The 15,715-nt window shown below is 36.4% G+C and overlaps 2 protein-coding genes and 1 long non-coding RNA gene across 3 annotated transcripts in view; all 3 read left to right on the forward strand.

The window, feature by feature from the left end:
• LOC134854908 (protein arginine N-methyltransferase 5-like) overlaps positions 1–9,425 on the forward strand; it is a 568,964-nt gene extending 559,539 nt beyond the window's left edge. Inside the window, exons 2-5 of the mRNA XM_063871302.1 lie at positions 2,974–3,139; positions 3,586–3,814; positions 6,971–7,105; positions 7,491–9,425. Coding sequence (XP_063727372.1) covers positions 2,984–3,139; positions 3,586–3,814; positions 6,971–7,105; positions 7,491–9,181 — 2,211 coding nt within the window. The 5' untranslated portion in view covers positions 2,974–2,983 and the 3' untranslated portion in view covers positions 9,182–9,425. The remainder of the gene's footprint in view (positions 1–2,973; positions 3,140–3,585; positions 3,815–6,970; positions 7,106–7,490) is intronic.
• Positions 877–2,149, forward strand: LOC134854308 (uncharacterized). The gene is made up of 2 exons (XR_010164403.1): positions 877–1,336; positions 1,708–2,149. It is a non-coding gene; the product is annotated as an uncharacterized LOC134854308 (long non-coding RNA).
• A 934-nt stretch (positions 9,426–10,359) lies between the features above and the next one.
• LOC134854728 (uncharacterized) lies at positions 10,360–13,674 on the forward strand. Its single transcript, XM_063871084.1, has 3 exons — positions 10,360–10,375; positions 11,155–11,289; positions 11,675–13,674. Exons 1-3 carry the CDS (start codon positions 10,360–10,362, stop codon positions 13,363–13,365), a joined length of 1,842 nt encoding a protein of 613 aa, XP_063727154.1. The 3' UTR covers positions 13,366–13,674.
• Positions 13,675–15,715: the final 2,041 nt, after the last annotated feature.

A 15,715-nucleotide genomic window follows, 5' to 3' on the forward strand; every position in this document is an offset into this window, starting at 1 on the left:
GTCACCCGGGGTCAATCTTTCCTATTCAACTTCAGAATCTCATGGGGGTTCAAATTAACATTTGAAGGAGTCGCCGGAGGTTCGTGTCTTCGGGTTTTTTCGTGGTTCGTGTCTGGTGTCTATTGCTGCTATAATTTCAAAATGCGCTCGCTCATTCTTTTGGGTAAATTGCCTATTTCCGGTGTTTTTCTCAAGTGATGATAACTTCCGGTTCAACCGCTGACTTAAGCTAAAATTGTAATACATGTCCATTGACAACCTATCATAACCCAAAGTTTTGCCTCCCTGCGTTCAGTGGGTTCGAGATTTTGGGGTGTTTAGTCAACGACTTCTTGGGACGTAACACAGGAAGTAGGGGTCTAGGGGGTCATGTGTTTTAAGCTTAAGCTTTCCTCAGCTAGGTCTATCACCTATTAAACTTTGGTCCCATTCCAACCGCTGTTTACCGAGTTCCAATATGACTATTTGCACTTCCGGGAACCGATATTACTTGGGCCGGGGGGAGGTGTCCTGGTTTTTGCATGCACAGGTCAAATCATCTCTTGTATCCCTCCTATGAGTTTCAATATGGTCTTGTATGGTTCTCAATAATCAACGTCATAATTATGTCAGGCAAACTCCACTACCGAACAGCGAAAGTCTAAAGGTCACCAAAAACGTGACCGACTTCTAGTTTCGAAAGTGGAATTTAATTTTCAGATTTTGAAGCGAAATAAAAAATTTACCTATTTATCCAGATTTCTCACATCAGATCAATTTTATCAAAAAGTGCCAAAATTCAAAGAAAAAAATTGATGCCCATAAAACCCTTTGAATTTTTTTTCTGTTTGCCTGCCTTCAGTGGCTCTTTTCCATTTGTATGTTGGCTATGCTTGTTTTGCCAACTCTTAATTTTTCTAAAGGATCTTATGACCAGAATGCATACTTACCTCAAGAGAGCGATTTTGATCAAAACATTGTTGCAAAAATGACAAAAAACAGCATTTCGGCTCATTTTTGGAGTAGCTTGCTTGCGGCGCAGGAATTTATGTCTTCGATTGGTAACATCTTTTTGGTTTTTGAATGGTGAATTTAACCGTTACTTGTTATGATAATAACAAGCGTTTGTTCTAATGCTTAGAAAATAACAAAAAAACATGCAGTGAGCTTTGACATTGGGTCTGGTTTTTTTCAGCCCTGGAGAAATTGAATGGTAGATATACACTGTTCATCTGCTCAGCACCTATGACGCTGTTCCACGACTGTGTGAGAGAAAAGTACGAGTGGGTTGAGGAGCACTTGGGATTCGAGTTCACCAAACAGATCATTCTTACCAGAGATAAAACTGTAGTATCAGGCAAGATTAATAGGTTATAGATTAATAGGATATACAATATTGTAACCGTGGAGAAGATTGATGAAAACTATCATTGAAATAGAACACGGGCAAAAAAGGGGCAAGTTTTTGATAGCAAAAAGGGGCAAGTTTTTGAAAGCAAAAAGGGGCAATTTTTTCTTTACCCAGGAGCTGTCCGGTAAATGCAAATGATCTAATTAATGAGATACACCCTAGTTATGTCTTTAGTTGTGTAAGGAAAGTGAAAATACAGTATCGATAAAAGCAAAAGTTCAAGCACTGCACTTGGTTTGCTAGCCAAGGTTTCAATTATGTACTGTGGCGAAATTTTTTCGAGGTGGTGCAACTATTGTAATCTATGGCCTTTGCAGGAGCAGTTCTGATAGACGATAAACCCAAAATAAAAGGATGCATGGCTCCATCGTGGAAACACATTGTGTTTGATCAGCCCTATAATGAAGAATCAGAAACAGAATTCCGAGTTAAAAACTGGGACGAAGTTGACAAGTTGTGTGAATATATTGACTCTTTGTAGAGTTCAAGTTGGCTGCTTCTTCGATTTCGAAGAAGCTCTTACTTCTATTACTTGCACATTGTCATTCTTGTTCAGGGTAAAGACTATTTTTGGTGCTTCCACTACTTTCAAAATACCAATCAAATTGAACCATGATTGATTATTGCGAAAATTATGGTTTTTATGTTGAACTTCATTTCAGTCACACCGCCAAATTAATATTTTTCTCTTGTAAATTTGCATATGTTTTAATGTATAAATCTTCACTTATTGGAACTTGTAAGATAGCTTTTTGGATACTTTTTTTTCAGTTTTAGTGATAGTTTTTCACAAACAAAAGCGCCAACCATCATTGTAGTCTATTTTGATTTCAATGAGAGTGTAATAGTCAATAAACAATCCTCGAAAGTAAAAAAATAACCTGACGGGGGTAACTTGGTCGTTTTTTCTTAACAAAGATCTTGCATCAATTGTTGCCTAAGTATTGAATTTCCATTTAGACTTTAATTTAGTTACCTTATATGGGGCTACCAATGTTCATTGTATTAGTCAACAGGATTCTTAAACGTAGATCATATGTTCTCAAATCGATATGCGGCCACTCTTTATTAGGTGTTGATTAGTCCTACCCTCTGTTGGCAAGATCGCAACACGTTGCGCGACTGCGGCGGTCACTATTATTGGCTGAAATTCCTCTGGCTGAATTGTCTGCATACTTTTGGCTGAATTGTCTGAATTTCAAATCGGCTGAATTGTCTTTGGCCGAATTGTCTGGATGCGTTTGGAAATATTTCACCATGAAAATAAAACGAAAAAGAGTTAGATAATCTTTGAAGAAAGTAAGGAGTTATTAGCCAGTTTTCAAGTGAAAACAAATGAAAACTGGCTAATAACTCCTTACTTTCTTCAATCTTATTTAACAGTAATAACTCATTACACAGTTGAGCTTAAATTGTTGTTGTAAGAGCGGCCTTTTTTCAGCTGTTTTCTGCATTTTGACCTTGATTTGATATTCTTTCAAGGACTATTTTTGCTGTTCTTGAATTGTTTCTTTTTCTTGTTTTTTGTTTGCTTGTGTTTGTCAAGTGCATCTTTGCCTTTGTAATGTTTTTTTTTGATTTTCAGAGTAAGTGATGAAGTTTGAGCTGCCGGAGATAGCGTGGCACGGCACCCAGCCCATCTACGCCTGTGACTTCCAGACAGTGTCCAACGACAGTGATTTCCGACTGGCAACTGCAGGCGCAGACAATGACGTCAAACTGTGGAAGATATGGTGCTACGAGGGACAGGTATGATACCATCCGCTTCATATAGACTTCATATGATGACTTCATATCACGCTTCATATGATGATTTTTGATTCCTCCTTTTTGAAGACTTTGGGGTTTTCTGACTTTGGAGGGAGTTTTTGAAGATATCTGGGTAATCAAGACTTATGGTTCTTTTTTGAGGAATTTTGGGTGTTTTTGATTTTTTGAAGTATTTCTGCTCTGAATTATGTTACCATGAATTTCTTTGGTTTGTATTGTTGATTTGATTAGTTTTTGCCTCCGGAATTTCCGAAGTAATGGCGTTTAAAAACAATATAAGTGGTAATGTAATAGTGAATTGGTTTCAGGCTTAGAAAAGGCTTATTATGTATGTTGTATTTACAATAATTGAAGTATTACCCTGAGAAATGCTTCCGGTCCCCCTTCTCAGACGTTATTGTGTATGAAAATTTTTTTTTTTTAAGCTGAAGATCGAAGTGCTCTCAATCTTGTCAGACCACAAGCGGTCGGCTAACTGTGTCAAGTTTTGTCCAGTGCTGCTTCAGAACCAGCCAGTGTTGGCCAGTTGTGATGACGACGGAGTGGTGTGTCTGTGGACCAAATGTGACGACAAGGAGAAATATGCGGCCTCTTTTCTCGACGAGGAGACAGACTTGAACAAAGAGTATTGGAAGGTTACGAGGACTTTGAGAGGTATGGCTATATGGTGGCTTGTATGATCATTCTAAAGAAAAATTAATTGAAATGCGATCATTTTTACACTTACATGAATATATTAAGACCGTAAATGAAATTATTAAGAACCTAGGCAGAAATGGTAATCACCCCATGCAAAAAAAAGCAGAAATGCCAATCACCCCATAGCTTAGAGTTTGCTGAATAATGGTGATAATTATTTTGACAAGAAAAAACAAATATGTGCAATAAATTAGAACTGAACTCTTAGTTAACGGAGATGTTGTATTCGTTGTAATGAAGTGTCAATGAACGTAGTCAAAACAATTATATAGGTCGCAATGATATTTTTCGGCTTTTTTCTCAAACATACTTTTTTCATTAGCGTTTTGACTTTTGATTTATGTAATTTAATTGGTGATATATTACAATAGGTGCCAGATTCAAGTTAAAAAGCTGAAGCGAAATTTCTAATATTTTGAACAGTTTGTATTATTTCAAAGCCAATTTTTTTGGCAAAAGAAGTGTAAAAATAGAATTTTCGAATAACATTTCATCTGACAGTGTGCTGCATCACAAAATTTATTTTAGTCCCCTGTACAATTGATTGAAAATGAAACGACTATAGTATGCATAAGAATTGTCAAATTTAATACATCACTTCTCAAATAGTTCTCAAAATGACCACCTATTGTAACATATCACCAGTTAATTTAATTTCTGCAAGTAAAAGGACGGCAGACACAGCTATCGAACAGCAAAATTGTAGAGGTCATGAAGTACGCGATCGATCGGCTTCTAGTTTCGAAAGTGGAATTTAGTACTAACATTTCCCAGGAATAAAAATAATTATTGATCCAGTTTTTACACTTGCGAAGCTAGTGTATTAGTACGAACCTTCTTTTTAACCTAATTCGCAAATTTTGGTGAGGCACTCCAATAAAGGTGGAGCGGCACGCTTACATTTTTTTGATAGCCTGTGCTTTGAATTGAGTCTTTGTATTTGGTGCTGAATCACATAGGCAATTTGTTAGCATAGAAAGCTGCTTTATTCGTGACTAGTATTTTTCGGTTGTAAAGACTGAGTGGCTGAGGGGATAGTGCGTGAGACTCAAAATCCCTTGATTGCAGTAGGTCGCAGATTCGAATCCTACACTAAGCCGAGTTTTTGTTAATATGAGGCTTTTTTCTACTTTTTCTTTTTTAGCTTGATAGTGCTGCTTTTTGGTCGTGTTTTCGCAAGTGTTTGCGAAGCGCAGCCTCGCCTCTGTGTTTCAAATTCGTTAATTTTATCTACAAAATGTCAATAATTACTTGTGAATCTTGTTAACTATTCCCCCCCCCCCCTTGGGACCTTGTTAACTATCCCCCCACGCTTTCAAAAATGTCAAAAACGGATTGAGTTTTTATTTTCGCGCGTTCGTATATGTATTGCTCGCTGTTTATATAATACCTACATAAAAATTTTATATTAATATATTTTCTGAAAATTGTTTTAAGCTATCGAAAATGTGGCAGCCAAAGCTGAATTTCTCAAAATGGAAATGGGGGGGGGGGATAGTTAACAAGATCTTCACTTGTTCTCGAAATTCAAAGATCTTAAAAGCCATGAGTTTTGTTCCGACCAGTGAAAATATGGAGGAGTTTTGTATTCAGATGTGTTTTTTATTTACACAAGCAATGCTTGTGATGTAGTATGAACTAGCTCTTTTTGTCAACTTAAGTCGCAATTATTGTTGCGACGCAAATTTTGTTGCGATAAAATGTGTTCATTTTGAAAGTCATCATTTTGATCTATAACCAGCTGTTAAGTACAGCCAATGCTAAGGATTTTAACACAGACTATTATTGTTCCCACTTTCGTATTGAAAGTAACGGAATATTTATGCTCGGGGTGGTTTTTTTCTTCAGATAACTTTCTTTTCAACTAGCCATTTTTGACAGGATTTTTAAAAATCATTCAAAAGTATTTTTGTCCTGAGTTTAAATTTGCAAAGATATTTTATCTGTGATCATTTTTCGTAAAGTTATAAGAGTTTTAACATTGCCATTTTGGTCAATTTGGGACAATTGACGCGCGATATATTTCGCGCTATTAACGCGTAAGCGGAGATTTAATCCGTCATAGAAATTGTTCCAAATTGGTTGAAGCACGCTAATTTGCCATAGTTGATTGTTACTAGAGCGAAATGTATTACTTTGTACTTAATATGGCGTGTGGGGGGATGATTTTCACAAAAAAACTCAAATAAAAAAGATTTTTTATTATTTTCCTTAAATTTAATTTGACCATGTTATTACTGCTCCGTAGACTGAGGCATATATTGAGGCATCTTAGTTGTAACTTTCTTCTTTTTTTCAAATTGAATGGTACTGCTAATGCGTCATAATTGGCGTGCGTCACTTAAGAAATTTTGAAGACTCTAAGTTCTACTCATTCAGTTTTTCCCAGTAGCGTTATCGGTCATATTTTTGCTTGTGTATGCTAAGTGCAACTTCACCTTGTGTTTATTTTTTTCCACGCAAAATTAGGTACCAAAAAAATCATTGGAATGAATTGAGTGAAATATCAAATTGAAGCCCTTTCAGTCGTGATTCGAATACATAAAAAATTATTCAGTAACAAGAAATTTGTAATTTTGTAATTTGTTTTTCATTTTTGAGCAAATTAAGCGAGCTAGGAGGCATACAACAGCTTAATTATGCTTAATTTAAGCCCTGAAAACTTAGTTTTGAGAAAGTTCTGAGAATTCTTTTCTGGAGTTTTTTAGCGCCATTTTGATAATTTTTTTAATTCAAAAATTTGCTGCAAAAAAGTTTGGAAAATCAATTTTGAAAATCAATTTTGAATTTTTCTCGTCTTTTGTTACGTTTTTCTTGTCATTTTCTAGCTGCAAAGTTTTTTTTAAAAAATTGCCTATTTTTTTATTACTTTGTTTTTCAAGTCATTCTACCAAAACTTCTGTCCAATTTGCTTATTTTACGAAGACTGTCGACTAGGCCTTAACTATAGGCTTACGCTAGATCCTTTTTTCACACCACGTAGAAAAAACTACTCATTTGAAAAAAAACTTCTTTGTTTTTTCAAGACTATGTTCGCACAGCGACCGGCTATTCTTGTTTTCTTTGATATTTGAAGTGGAAGACTTTCCATCATTGTTGGCTGTTTTCCAGGTCACATTGAGGAAGTGCAGGATCTATGCTGGAACAGTGATGGAACCCTATTACTCTCTGGGTCCATAGACACCTCGGCACGACTGTGGCAGGTGTCCACTGGACAGTGTCTGCATGCGTTCCGCGAAAGCAAAGGTACGTTTTGTAAATTTTATTTAAGTACTACAATCAAGAGGAATAAAATGACGTATCATTCTTATATTTGTTGGGAAACACTCAAGGAAAAAAACAGTGAAGTCTGTTTCTAAAATCGTGCCGAGTATCTCAAAGGCTTTTACAGGTGAATTTGGTTATAAAATTGCAATAATAGTCAATCTAATTTTTTCAAAATTATTTATTTATTTATATGTGATTTATCATAAGACCTATTTTTGAACCTTGAAATTGGAATTGAGCTAGACTCAGATTGTATTATCGGTCTCTTTGTTTGAAAGTAAAAAGAAAAACGAGTGCAGCGATTGCAAATGAGTTTTATTCAGTTGATTTATTGTATCATCGGTATAAATTTTCATCTTTTCAGGTCTCGTGCAGGGCGTGGCAATAGACCCCCTGGGCAAGTTTATCGCCACTTTTGCAGACGATAAATCAGTACGTATGTACCACGCTACGAATAAACGGTGTGCGTATAGAAACACAAAGTTTGTTTTCGACGACAAAGCAGTGAAGCTTTTTGGCGATACAGGCGATGGATTTTTCCACAGAATTTGTTTTTCACCCCACGGCGAATTTTTCGTCGTGCCCTCAGGAAGTTTCCCAATAAGCGCGGAGTCGAGTATTTTCTGCACGTATGTTTATTGCAGAGATAACTTATCGAAACCGGTGCTGTATTTACCTAGTGGCAGACGACCGTCCGTTAGCGTTTCTTTCTGTCCAATCAAATTCAAGTACAGAAATGAAACAGAAAATTCCGAGAATGTGCGACCTAATTTATTTAATTTATCCTATCGACTGGTGTTTGCAGTAATTACTGAAAACTCAGTTCTTTTCTACGACACAGAACGCTTCGAAGTGTTCGCAAAAGTGGAAAATATTCACTATGCTTCACTAAATTCAGGCTCTTGGTGTAAAGATGGAACAATGTTTGTAGCTACTTCGAGTGATGGATATGCCACGATATGTACTTTTGAAGAGAGTGAGTTAGGTGAAAAAGTGACAGAGGCTGAAATCGCGTTTCAAACAGTCCAAACACCTCAGTCGACTCCTATAGTTAATTGTGACGCAAAAGTCTCACAGGATGACGAAAATCTATTAACTTCAAATTCAGCTGAAATTCTGAAGGAGGAAGAAAATTCTGAAAAGAAAGAAGACGACGAAATTGAAAGATTGGATAATCAGAAGCCAGAATCGAAAAATCTTCCTTTAGTAGCTGAGGCTAAAATTGCAACATCAAATCATAGTGAAAATGGTCCGAGCACTCCTAGTAAAATGGAAACGCATTTGAATAATAAACAACAGCAAATTATTGATTTGGACAAGACGCCGACAAATGAAAAACAAGGTTTATTATCAGTTAATACATCGCAGCCCTCGACTCCTGTGTCTCGAAATGGAAAAGGAAAACTGGCTCCATTGGCCTTGAAAACTATTCTGAAGCCCGCTTCTCCGGCCGAGTTGAAAACAAACTCACCTGCTGTTAGTCCGAAGAACGTTTCATTTTCGCCGAAAATGAAGCAAAGGCTAGTTCCTACAAAATCAAAAACAAATGCCAGTTCTAAAAAACAGAATACTCATAAATCGAAGAATATTGACACAAGCAGTAATCAAATAGCGTCGGCGTTTGCCCGTGGAAGTCGTATTTTAGCCGAGTCGCTAAAAAACCAAAAAGCTGAAGATGCTCGCCCTCAAAGCGACCCAAACAACCCAATTTTTATCGATGACGACAGTATTCCTGAGGTTGTTCCATCATCGGGGCCTCTTATTGACAAGTCAAACGAGATCAATTTGGTTTCACCCGGAAGCAATTTGTCGTCCGCGCCAACGACGCCGAAGTCGATTTTGAAAACTCCGAGTCCGGACAGTCCAATGCCGAGCGAGGGTTCCAAAAAGCGGAGAGTGTCGTTTAGAACATTGGAATTGCCGCCATGCAAAGAGTCGAAAAAAGAAGAAAGTGAACAACAATCGTGTTCGGTTGAAAAAACCGCAGAAGAGTCGAAATCGAGCCAACCAGTGCCAGGGAAGAAACGAAAAATTGCGTTCACAACAATATCATAGACTGGTTGGCCGAACGCTTAATTTTTCCAAAGGAAATAGTGTTTGATTGATCTATTATTAATTCTGTTTTCGTTGAACATTTTTTCTATACCACCAACACTGGTTGATGTGGATAAATATTGATGATAGTCTCGAGGCAATCATAATGACTAATATTTTGCGATATTAGAGTTTTTCTCAGGTGGTAAAGTTGGTTGTCACCTTAGATTGAACGATGAGTGTTATTTGTGATGTGAGATTTTATATAATACCTACATAAAAATTTTATATTAATATATTTTCTGAAAATTGTTTTAAGCTATCGAAAATGTGGCAGCCAAAGCTGAATTTCTCAAAATGGAAATGGGGGGGGGGGGATAGTTAACAAGATCTTCACTTGTTCTCGAAATTCAAAGATCTTAAAAGCCATGAGTTTTGTTCCGACCAGTGAAAATATGGAGGAGTTTTGTATTCAGATGTGTTTTTTATTTACACAAGCAATGCTTGTGATGTAGTATGAACTAGCTCTTTTTGTCAACTTAAGTCGCAATTATTGTTGCGACGCAAATTTTGTTGCGATAAAATGTGTTCATTTTGAAAGTCATCATTTTGATCTATAACCAGCTGTTAAGTACAGCCAATGCTAAGGATTTTAACACAGACTATTATTGTTCCCACTTTCGTATTGAAAGTAACGGAATATTTATGCTCGGGGTGGTTTTTTTCTTCAGATAACTTTCTTTTCAACTAGCCATTTTTGACAGGATTTTTAAAAATCATTCAAAAGTATTTTTGTCCTGAGTTTAAATTTGCAAAGATATTTTATCTGTGATCATTTTTCGTAAAGTTATAAGAGTTTTAACATTGCCATTTTGGTCAATTTGGGACAATTGACGCGCGATATATTTCGCGCTATTAACGCGTAAGCGGAGATTTAATCCGTCATAGAAATTGTTCCAAATTGGTTGAAGCACGCTAATTTGCCATAGTTGATTGTTACTAGAGCGAAATGTATTACTTTGTACTTAAAATGGCGTGTGGGGGGATGATTTTCACAAAAAAACTCAAATAAAAAAGATTTTTTATTATTTTCCTTAAATTTAATTTGACCATGTTATTACTGCTCCGTAGACTGAGGCATATATTGAGGCATCTTAGTTGTAACTTTCTTCTTTTTTTCAAATTGAATGGTACTGCTAATGCGTCATAATTGGCGTGCGTCACTTAAGAAATTTTGAAGACTCTAAGTTCTACTCATTCAGTTTTTCCCAGTAGCGTTATCGGTCATATTTTTGCTTGTGTATGCTAAGTGCAACTTCACCTTGTGTTTATTTTTTTCCACGCAAAATTAGGTACCAAAAAAATCATTGGAATGAATTGAGTGAAATATCAAATTGAAGCCCTTTCAGTCGTGATTCGAATACATAAAAAATTATTCAGTAACAAGAAATTTGTAATTTTGTAATTTGTTTTTCATTTTTGAGCAAATTAAGCGAGCTAGGAGGCATACAACAGCTTAATTATGCTTAATTTAAGCCCTGAAAACTTAGTTTTGAGAAAGTTCTGAGAATTCTTTTCTGGAGTTTTTTAGCGCCATTTTGATAATTTTTTTAATTCAAAAATTTGCTGCAAAAAAGTTTGGAAAATCAATTTTGAAAATCAATTTTGAATTTTTCTCGTCTTTTGTTACGTTTTTCTTGTCATTTTCTAGCTGCAAAGTTTTTTTTAAAAAATTGCCTATTTTTTTATTACTTTGTTTTTCAAGTCATTCTACCAAAACTTCTGTCCAATTTGCTTATTTTACGAAGACTGTCGACTAGGCCTTAACTATAGGCTTACGCTAGATCCTTTTTTCACACCACGTAGAAAAAACTACTCATTTGAAAAAAAACTTCTTTGTTTTTTCAAGACTATGTTCGCACAGCGACCGGCTATTCTTGTTTTCTTTGATATTTGAAGTGGAAGACTTTCCATCATTGTTGGCTGTTTTCCAGGTCACATTGAGGAAGTGCAGGATCTATGCTGGAACAGTGATGGAACCCTATTACTCTCTGGGTCCATAGACACCTCGGCACGACTGTGGCAGGTGTCCACTGGACAGTGTCTGCATGCGTTCCGCGAAAGCAAAGGTACGTTTTGTAAATTTTATTTAAGTACTACAATCAAGAGGAATAAAATGACGTATCATTCTTATATTTGTTGGGAAACACTCAAGGAAAAAAACAGTGAAGTCTGTTTCTAAAATCGTGCCGAGTATCTCAAAGGCTTTTACAGGTGAATTTGGTTATAAAATTGCAATAATAGTCAATCTAATTTTTTCAAAATTATTTATTTATTTATATGTGATTTATCATAAGACCTATTTTTGAACCTTGAAATTGGAATTGAGCTAGACTCAGATTGTATTATCGGTCTCTTTGTTTGAAAGTAAAAAGAAAAACGAGTGCAGCGATTGCAAATGAGTTTTATTCAGTTGATTTATTGTATCATCGGTATAAATTTTCATCTTTTCAGGTCTCGTGCAGGGCGTGGCAATAGACCCCCTGGGCAAGTTTATCGCCACTTTTGCAGACGATAAATCAGTACGTATGTACCACGCTACGAATAAACGGTGTGCGTATAGAAACACAAAGTTTGTTTTCGACGACAAAGCAGTGAAGCTTTTTGGCGATACAGGCGATGGATTTTTCCACAGAATTTGTTTTTCACCCCACGGCGAATTTTTCGTCGTGCCCTCAGGAAGTTTCCCAATAAGCGCGGAGTCGAGTATTTTCTGCACGTATGTTTATTGCAGAGATAACTTATCGAAACCGGTGCTGTATTTACCTAGTGGCAGACGACCGTCCGTTAGCGTTTCTTTCTGTCCAATCAAATTCAAGTACAGAAATGAAACAGAAAATTCCGAGAATGTGCGACCTAATTTATTTAATTTATCCTATCGACTGGTGTTTGCAGTAATTACTGAAAACTCAGTTCTTTTCTACGACACAGAACGCTTCGAAGTGTTCGCAAAAGTGGAAAATATTCACTATGCTTCACTAAATTCAGGCTCTTGGTGTAAAGATGGAACAATGTTTGTAGCTACTTCGAGTGATGGATATGCCACGATATGTACTTTTGAAGAGAGTGAGTTAGGTGAAAAAGTGACAGAGGCTGAAATCGCGTTTCAAACAGTCCAAACACCTCAGTCGACTCCTATAGTTAATTGTGACGCAAAAGTCTCACAGGATGACGAAAATCTATTAACTTCAAATTCAGCTGAAATTCTGAAGGAGGAAGAAAATTCTGAAAAGAAAGAAGACGACGAAATTGAAAGATTGGATAATCAGAAGCCAGAATCGAAAAATCTTCCTTTAGTAGCTGAGGCTAAAATTGCAACATCAAATCATAGTGAAAATGGTCCGAGCACTCCTAGTAAAATGGAAACGCATTTGAATAATAAACAACAGCAAATTATTGATTTGGACAAGACGCCGACAAATGAAAAACAAGGTTTATTATCAGTTAATACATCGCAGCCCTCGACTCCTGTGTCTCGAAATGGAAAAGGAAAACTGGCTCCATTGGCCTTGAAAACTATTCTGAAGCCCGCTTCTCCGGCCGAGTTGAAAACAAACTCACCTGCTGTTAGTCCGAAGAACGTTTCATTTTCGCCGAAAATGAAGCAAAGGCTAGTTCCTACAAAATCAAAAACAAATGCCAGTTCTAAAAAACAGAATACTCATAAATCGAAGAATATTGACACAAGCAGTAATCAAATAGCGTCGGCGTTTGCCCGTGGAAGTCGTATTTTAGCCGAGTCGCTAAAAAACCAAAAAGCTGAAGATGCTCGCCCTCAAAGCGACCCAAACAACCCAATTTTTATCGATGACGACAGTATTCCTGAGGTTGTTCCATCATCGGGGCCTCTTATTGACAAGTCAAACGAGATCAATTTGGTTTCACCCGGAAGCAATTTGTCGTCCGCGCCAACGACGCCGAAGTCGATTTTGAAAACTCCGAGTCCGGACAGTCCAATGCCGAGCGAGGGTTCCAAAAAGCGGAGAGTGTCGTTTAGAACATTGGAATTGCCGCCATGCAAAGAGTCGAAAAAAGAAGAAAGTGAACAACAATCGTGTTCGGTTGAAAAAACCGCAGAAGAGTCGAAATCGAGCCAACCAGTGCCAGGGAAGAAACGAAAAATTGCGTTCACAACAATATCATAGACTGGTTGGCCGAACGCTTAATTTTTCCAAAGGAAATAGTGTTTGATTGATCTATTATTAATTCTGTTTTCGTTGAACATTTTTTCTATACCACCAACACTGGTTGATGTGGATAAATATTGATGATAGTCTCGAGGCAATCATAATGACTAATATTTTGCGATATTAGAGTTTTTCTCAGGTGGTAAAGTTGGTTGTCACCTTAGATTGAACGATGAGTGTTATTTGTGATGTGAGATTTTATCTAATTTGAATGTAATTGTTTGTTGTCTAACATTTTTGAATCATTTTAATTCAAGTTCTTTTGAATCTTCCTAAATTGTCTGAAAAATTCTCGGAAACATTATAAAATTTGGAAAAATGGATTCCCGAAAGCTTTAAGAGTAAGAGCGTAGTGAAGACTTTTATATAGGTCTTGGTGATTTTTTTGTATTTTTTTTCAGGAAAAGTCTAAAATGCTCTAATAACTACAGATGTGCATTACATTGAAATGCATTAATAAATGCATTAGGGTGTATGAAATTGCTTTCTCCAAATACGAACGAGGAAATGGCGCGAAAAAACATGAACGACTTCTAGATTCGAAAGTGGAATTTAGATTTAAGATTTCCCAGCAGAATAAAAAATTTAACGTATTAATCTAGTTTTCTGAAATTGAGTTAATTTCATCAAAAAAGTGTCAAACTAAAAATTCATCTGTAAAATCAAAGAGGGTTAAGGCCATATATTTTTTTACATTTGAAATTCGAAAGTTGAAGTTTTTTCAAAAAAAAAGATCAGTTTTTTTGTTTCCTTGAGTTCATTAATCTTTTCCACCTGTCAGTTGGTTATATTTTAAAATCTTTCATACGCCTTAAGCATTACTAAGAATTGCAGACGACGCGAAAGCATAAATTGCTGCAAAATGACCAGAGGTAAGCCGTTAAACCTTCAACTAGCGAAGGTTGAAACTGACATCACAAAGCGCATCCCTGAGTTGAAGATTCACTAGCCTAGACCACACATCCAACATACATACATACTTCAACACTCTAGAAAGCATTCCTCAATCAACCAATCGATTATAGCCAGTAAAGGTATATAACAATGATTTTCAATATCTGTTCAGTTTGAAGTTTTTCGGTTCAATTCGGTGAACCGCGGATCTCTAATAACCTAATATGTATATTTTATTACAATCTGAAATTTTGTTAATTTTGAAAAACAATAACGATACACAATTAGAAAACTTGTTGAGAAATACTTCCGAATGGTTAACTCATATAATATGACTGAGAAATAACTTGTTTAATAGTGGCGTAGGTGGTTTTAACAAAACCACCCTGAAGAACCATTTAAAAGTACAAGCTGGGCATAGCTGAATAAAATTTTGTTGGTGACGTCGCTGAATCGTGTATTATGCGTTGCCATTATAAGTTTCATTTAAGGGTTTTTTTGAAGTTGGTAGTGCCTCTGGAAAATGGAGTCCAGTTGATTCCACTCTTGGTACACTTCGAGAAGAAGAGTTCGTATTCGGTTTGGTAACATTCTTGCATTCGAATACTTCTGAATCCCTGCATTAGAGCCGTAAAATGCTCCTCCGTGAAGCCCAATTTAGGGCTGAAATGAGCTCGCATCGAGGCTAGGTTGTCTTCAGCGGAACGCTCCACCGCAAAAGCACCGGCATTGAATCTATCCTCCAAGTTGTTCAGTTGAGTTCGGATGGAGAAAGAGTGCAGGGAATTTGAGTGCATGGAACATGTTTTTGTGTTCAAAATGGCGCCAAACGAGGGACGAGGAGAGGAGAGGATCGATTTCGGTGGCCTATAAAAACAAGGATAGTCGGTCAACCAGGATGATCGAATTAATTTAATACAAAAATTCGAAAAGTAAAAAATATTTGAAAATCGAATTAACTACAATTTTTTTTGCGTTCAAAATTTCCAGTTACTTTGTCAAAAAAGCGCTAGTCATAAATCGTTCAAGAAATTCAAAGAGTTCAAGGGCATCTATTTTTTTCTTTGAAATTCGAAAGTAGATTTTTTCAAAAAACAAGTCAGTATTTTTTCTGTTTACTTGCGTCCATTCTTTCTTTTCCAACTGTTTGTTGGCTATCTTTTTGTAGCGACCCAATTTCTGTTTTTCATGTAAAATTGATTGCCCCCTGCTTTGAAGAGAAGCAAGTATCTCAGTTAGTTTAGCAGCATCGATTTTCAGCTACTTTACTCTATATGAAAAATAATTAAATGGTTTGTTTGTAAAAAAAATGCTTCAATTTTGGCGAGAGCGAAGGAGAGATCATCTGTTGACGTTGTTAACTGCAACACAACGTGTCAGCGTAAACGGGCAAACATAATTGAAACACTTTTAT

This window comes from Symsagittifera roscoffensis, chromosome 9, assembly GCF_963678635.1.
Source record: "Symsagittifera roscoffensis chromosome 9, txSymRosc1.1, whole genome shotgun sequence".
Lineage (NCBI taxonomy): Eukaryota > Metazoa > Xenacoelomorpha > Acoela > Convolutidae > Symsagittifera > Symsagittifera roscoffensis.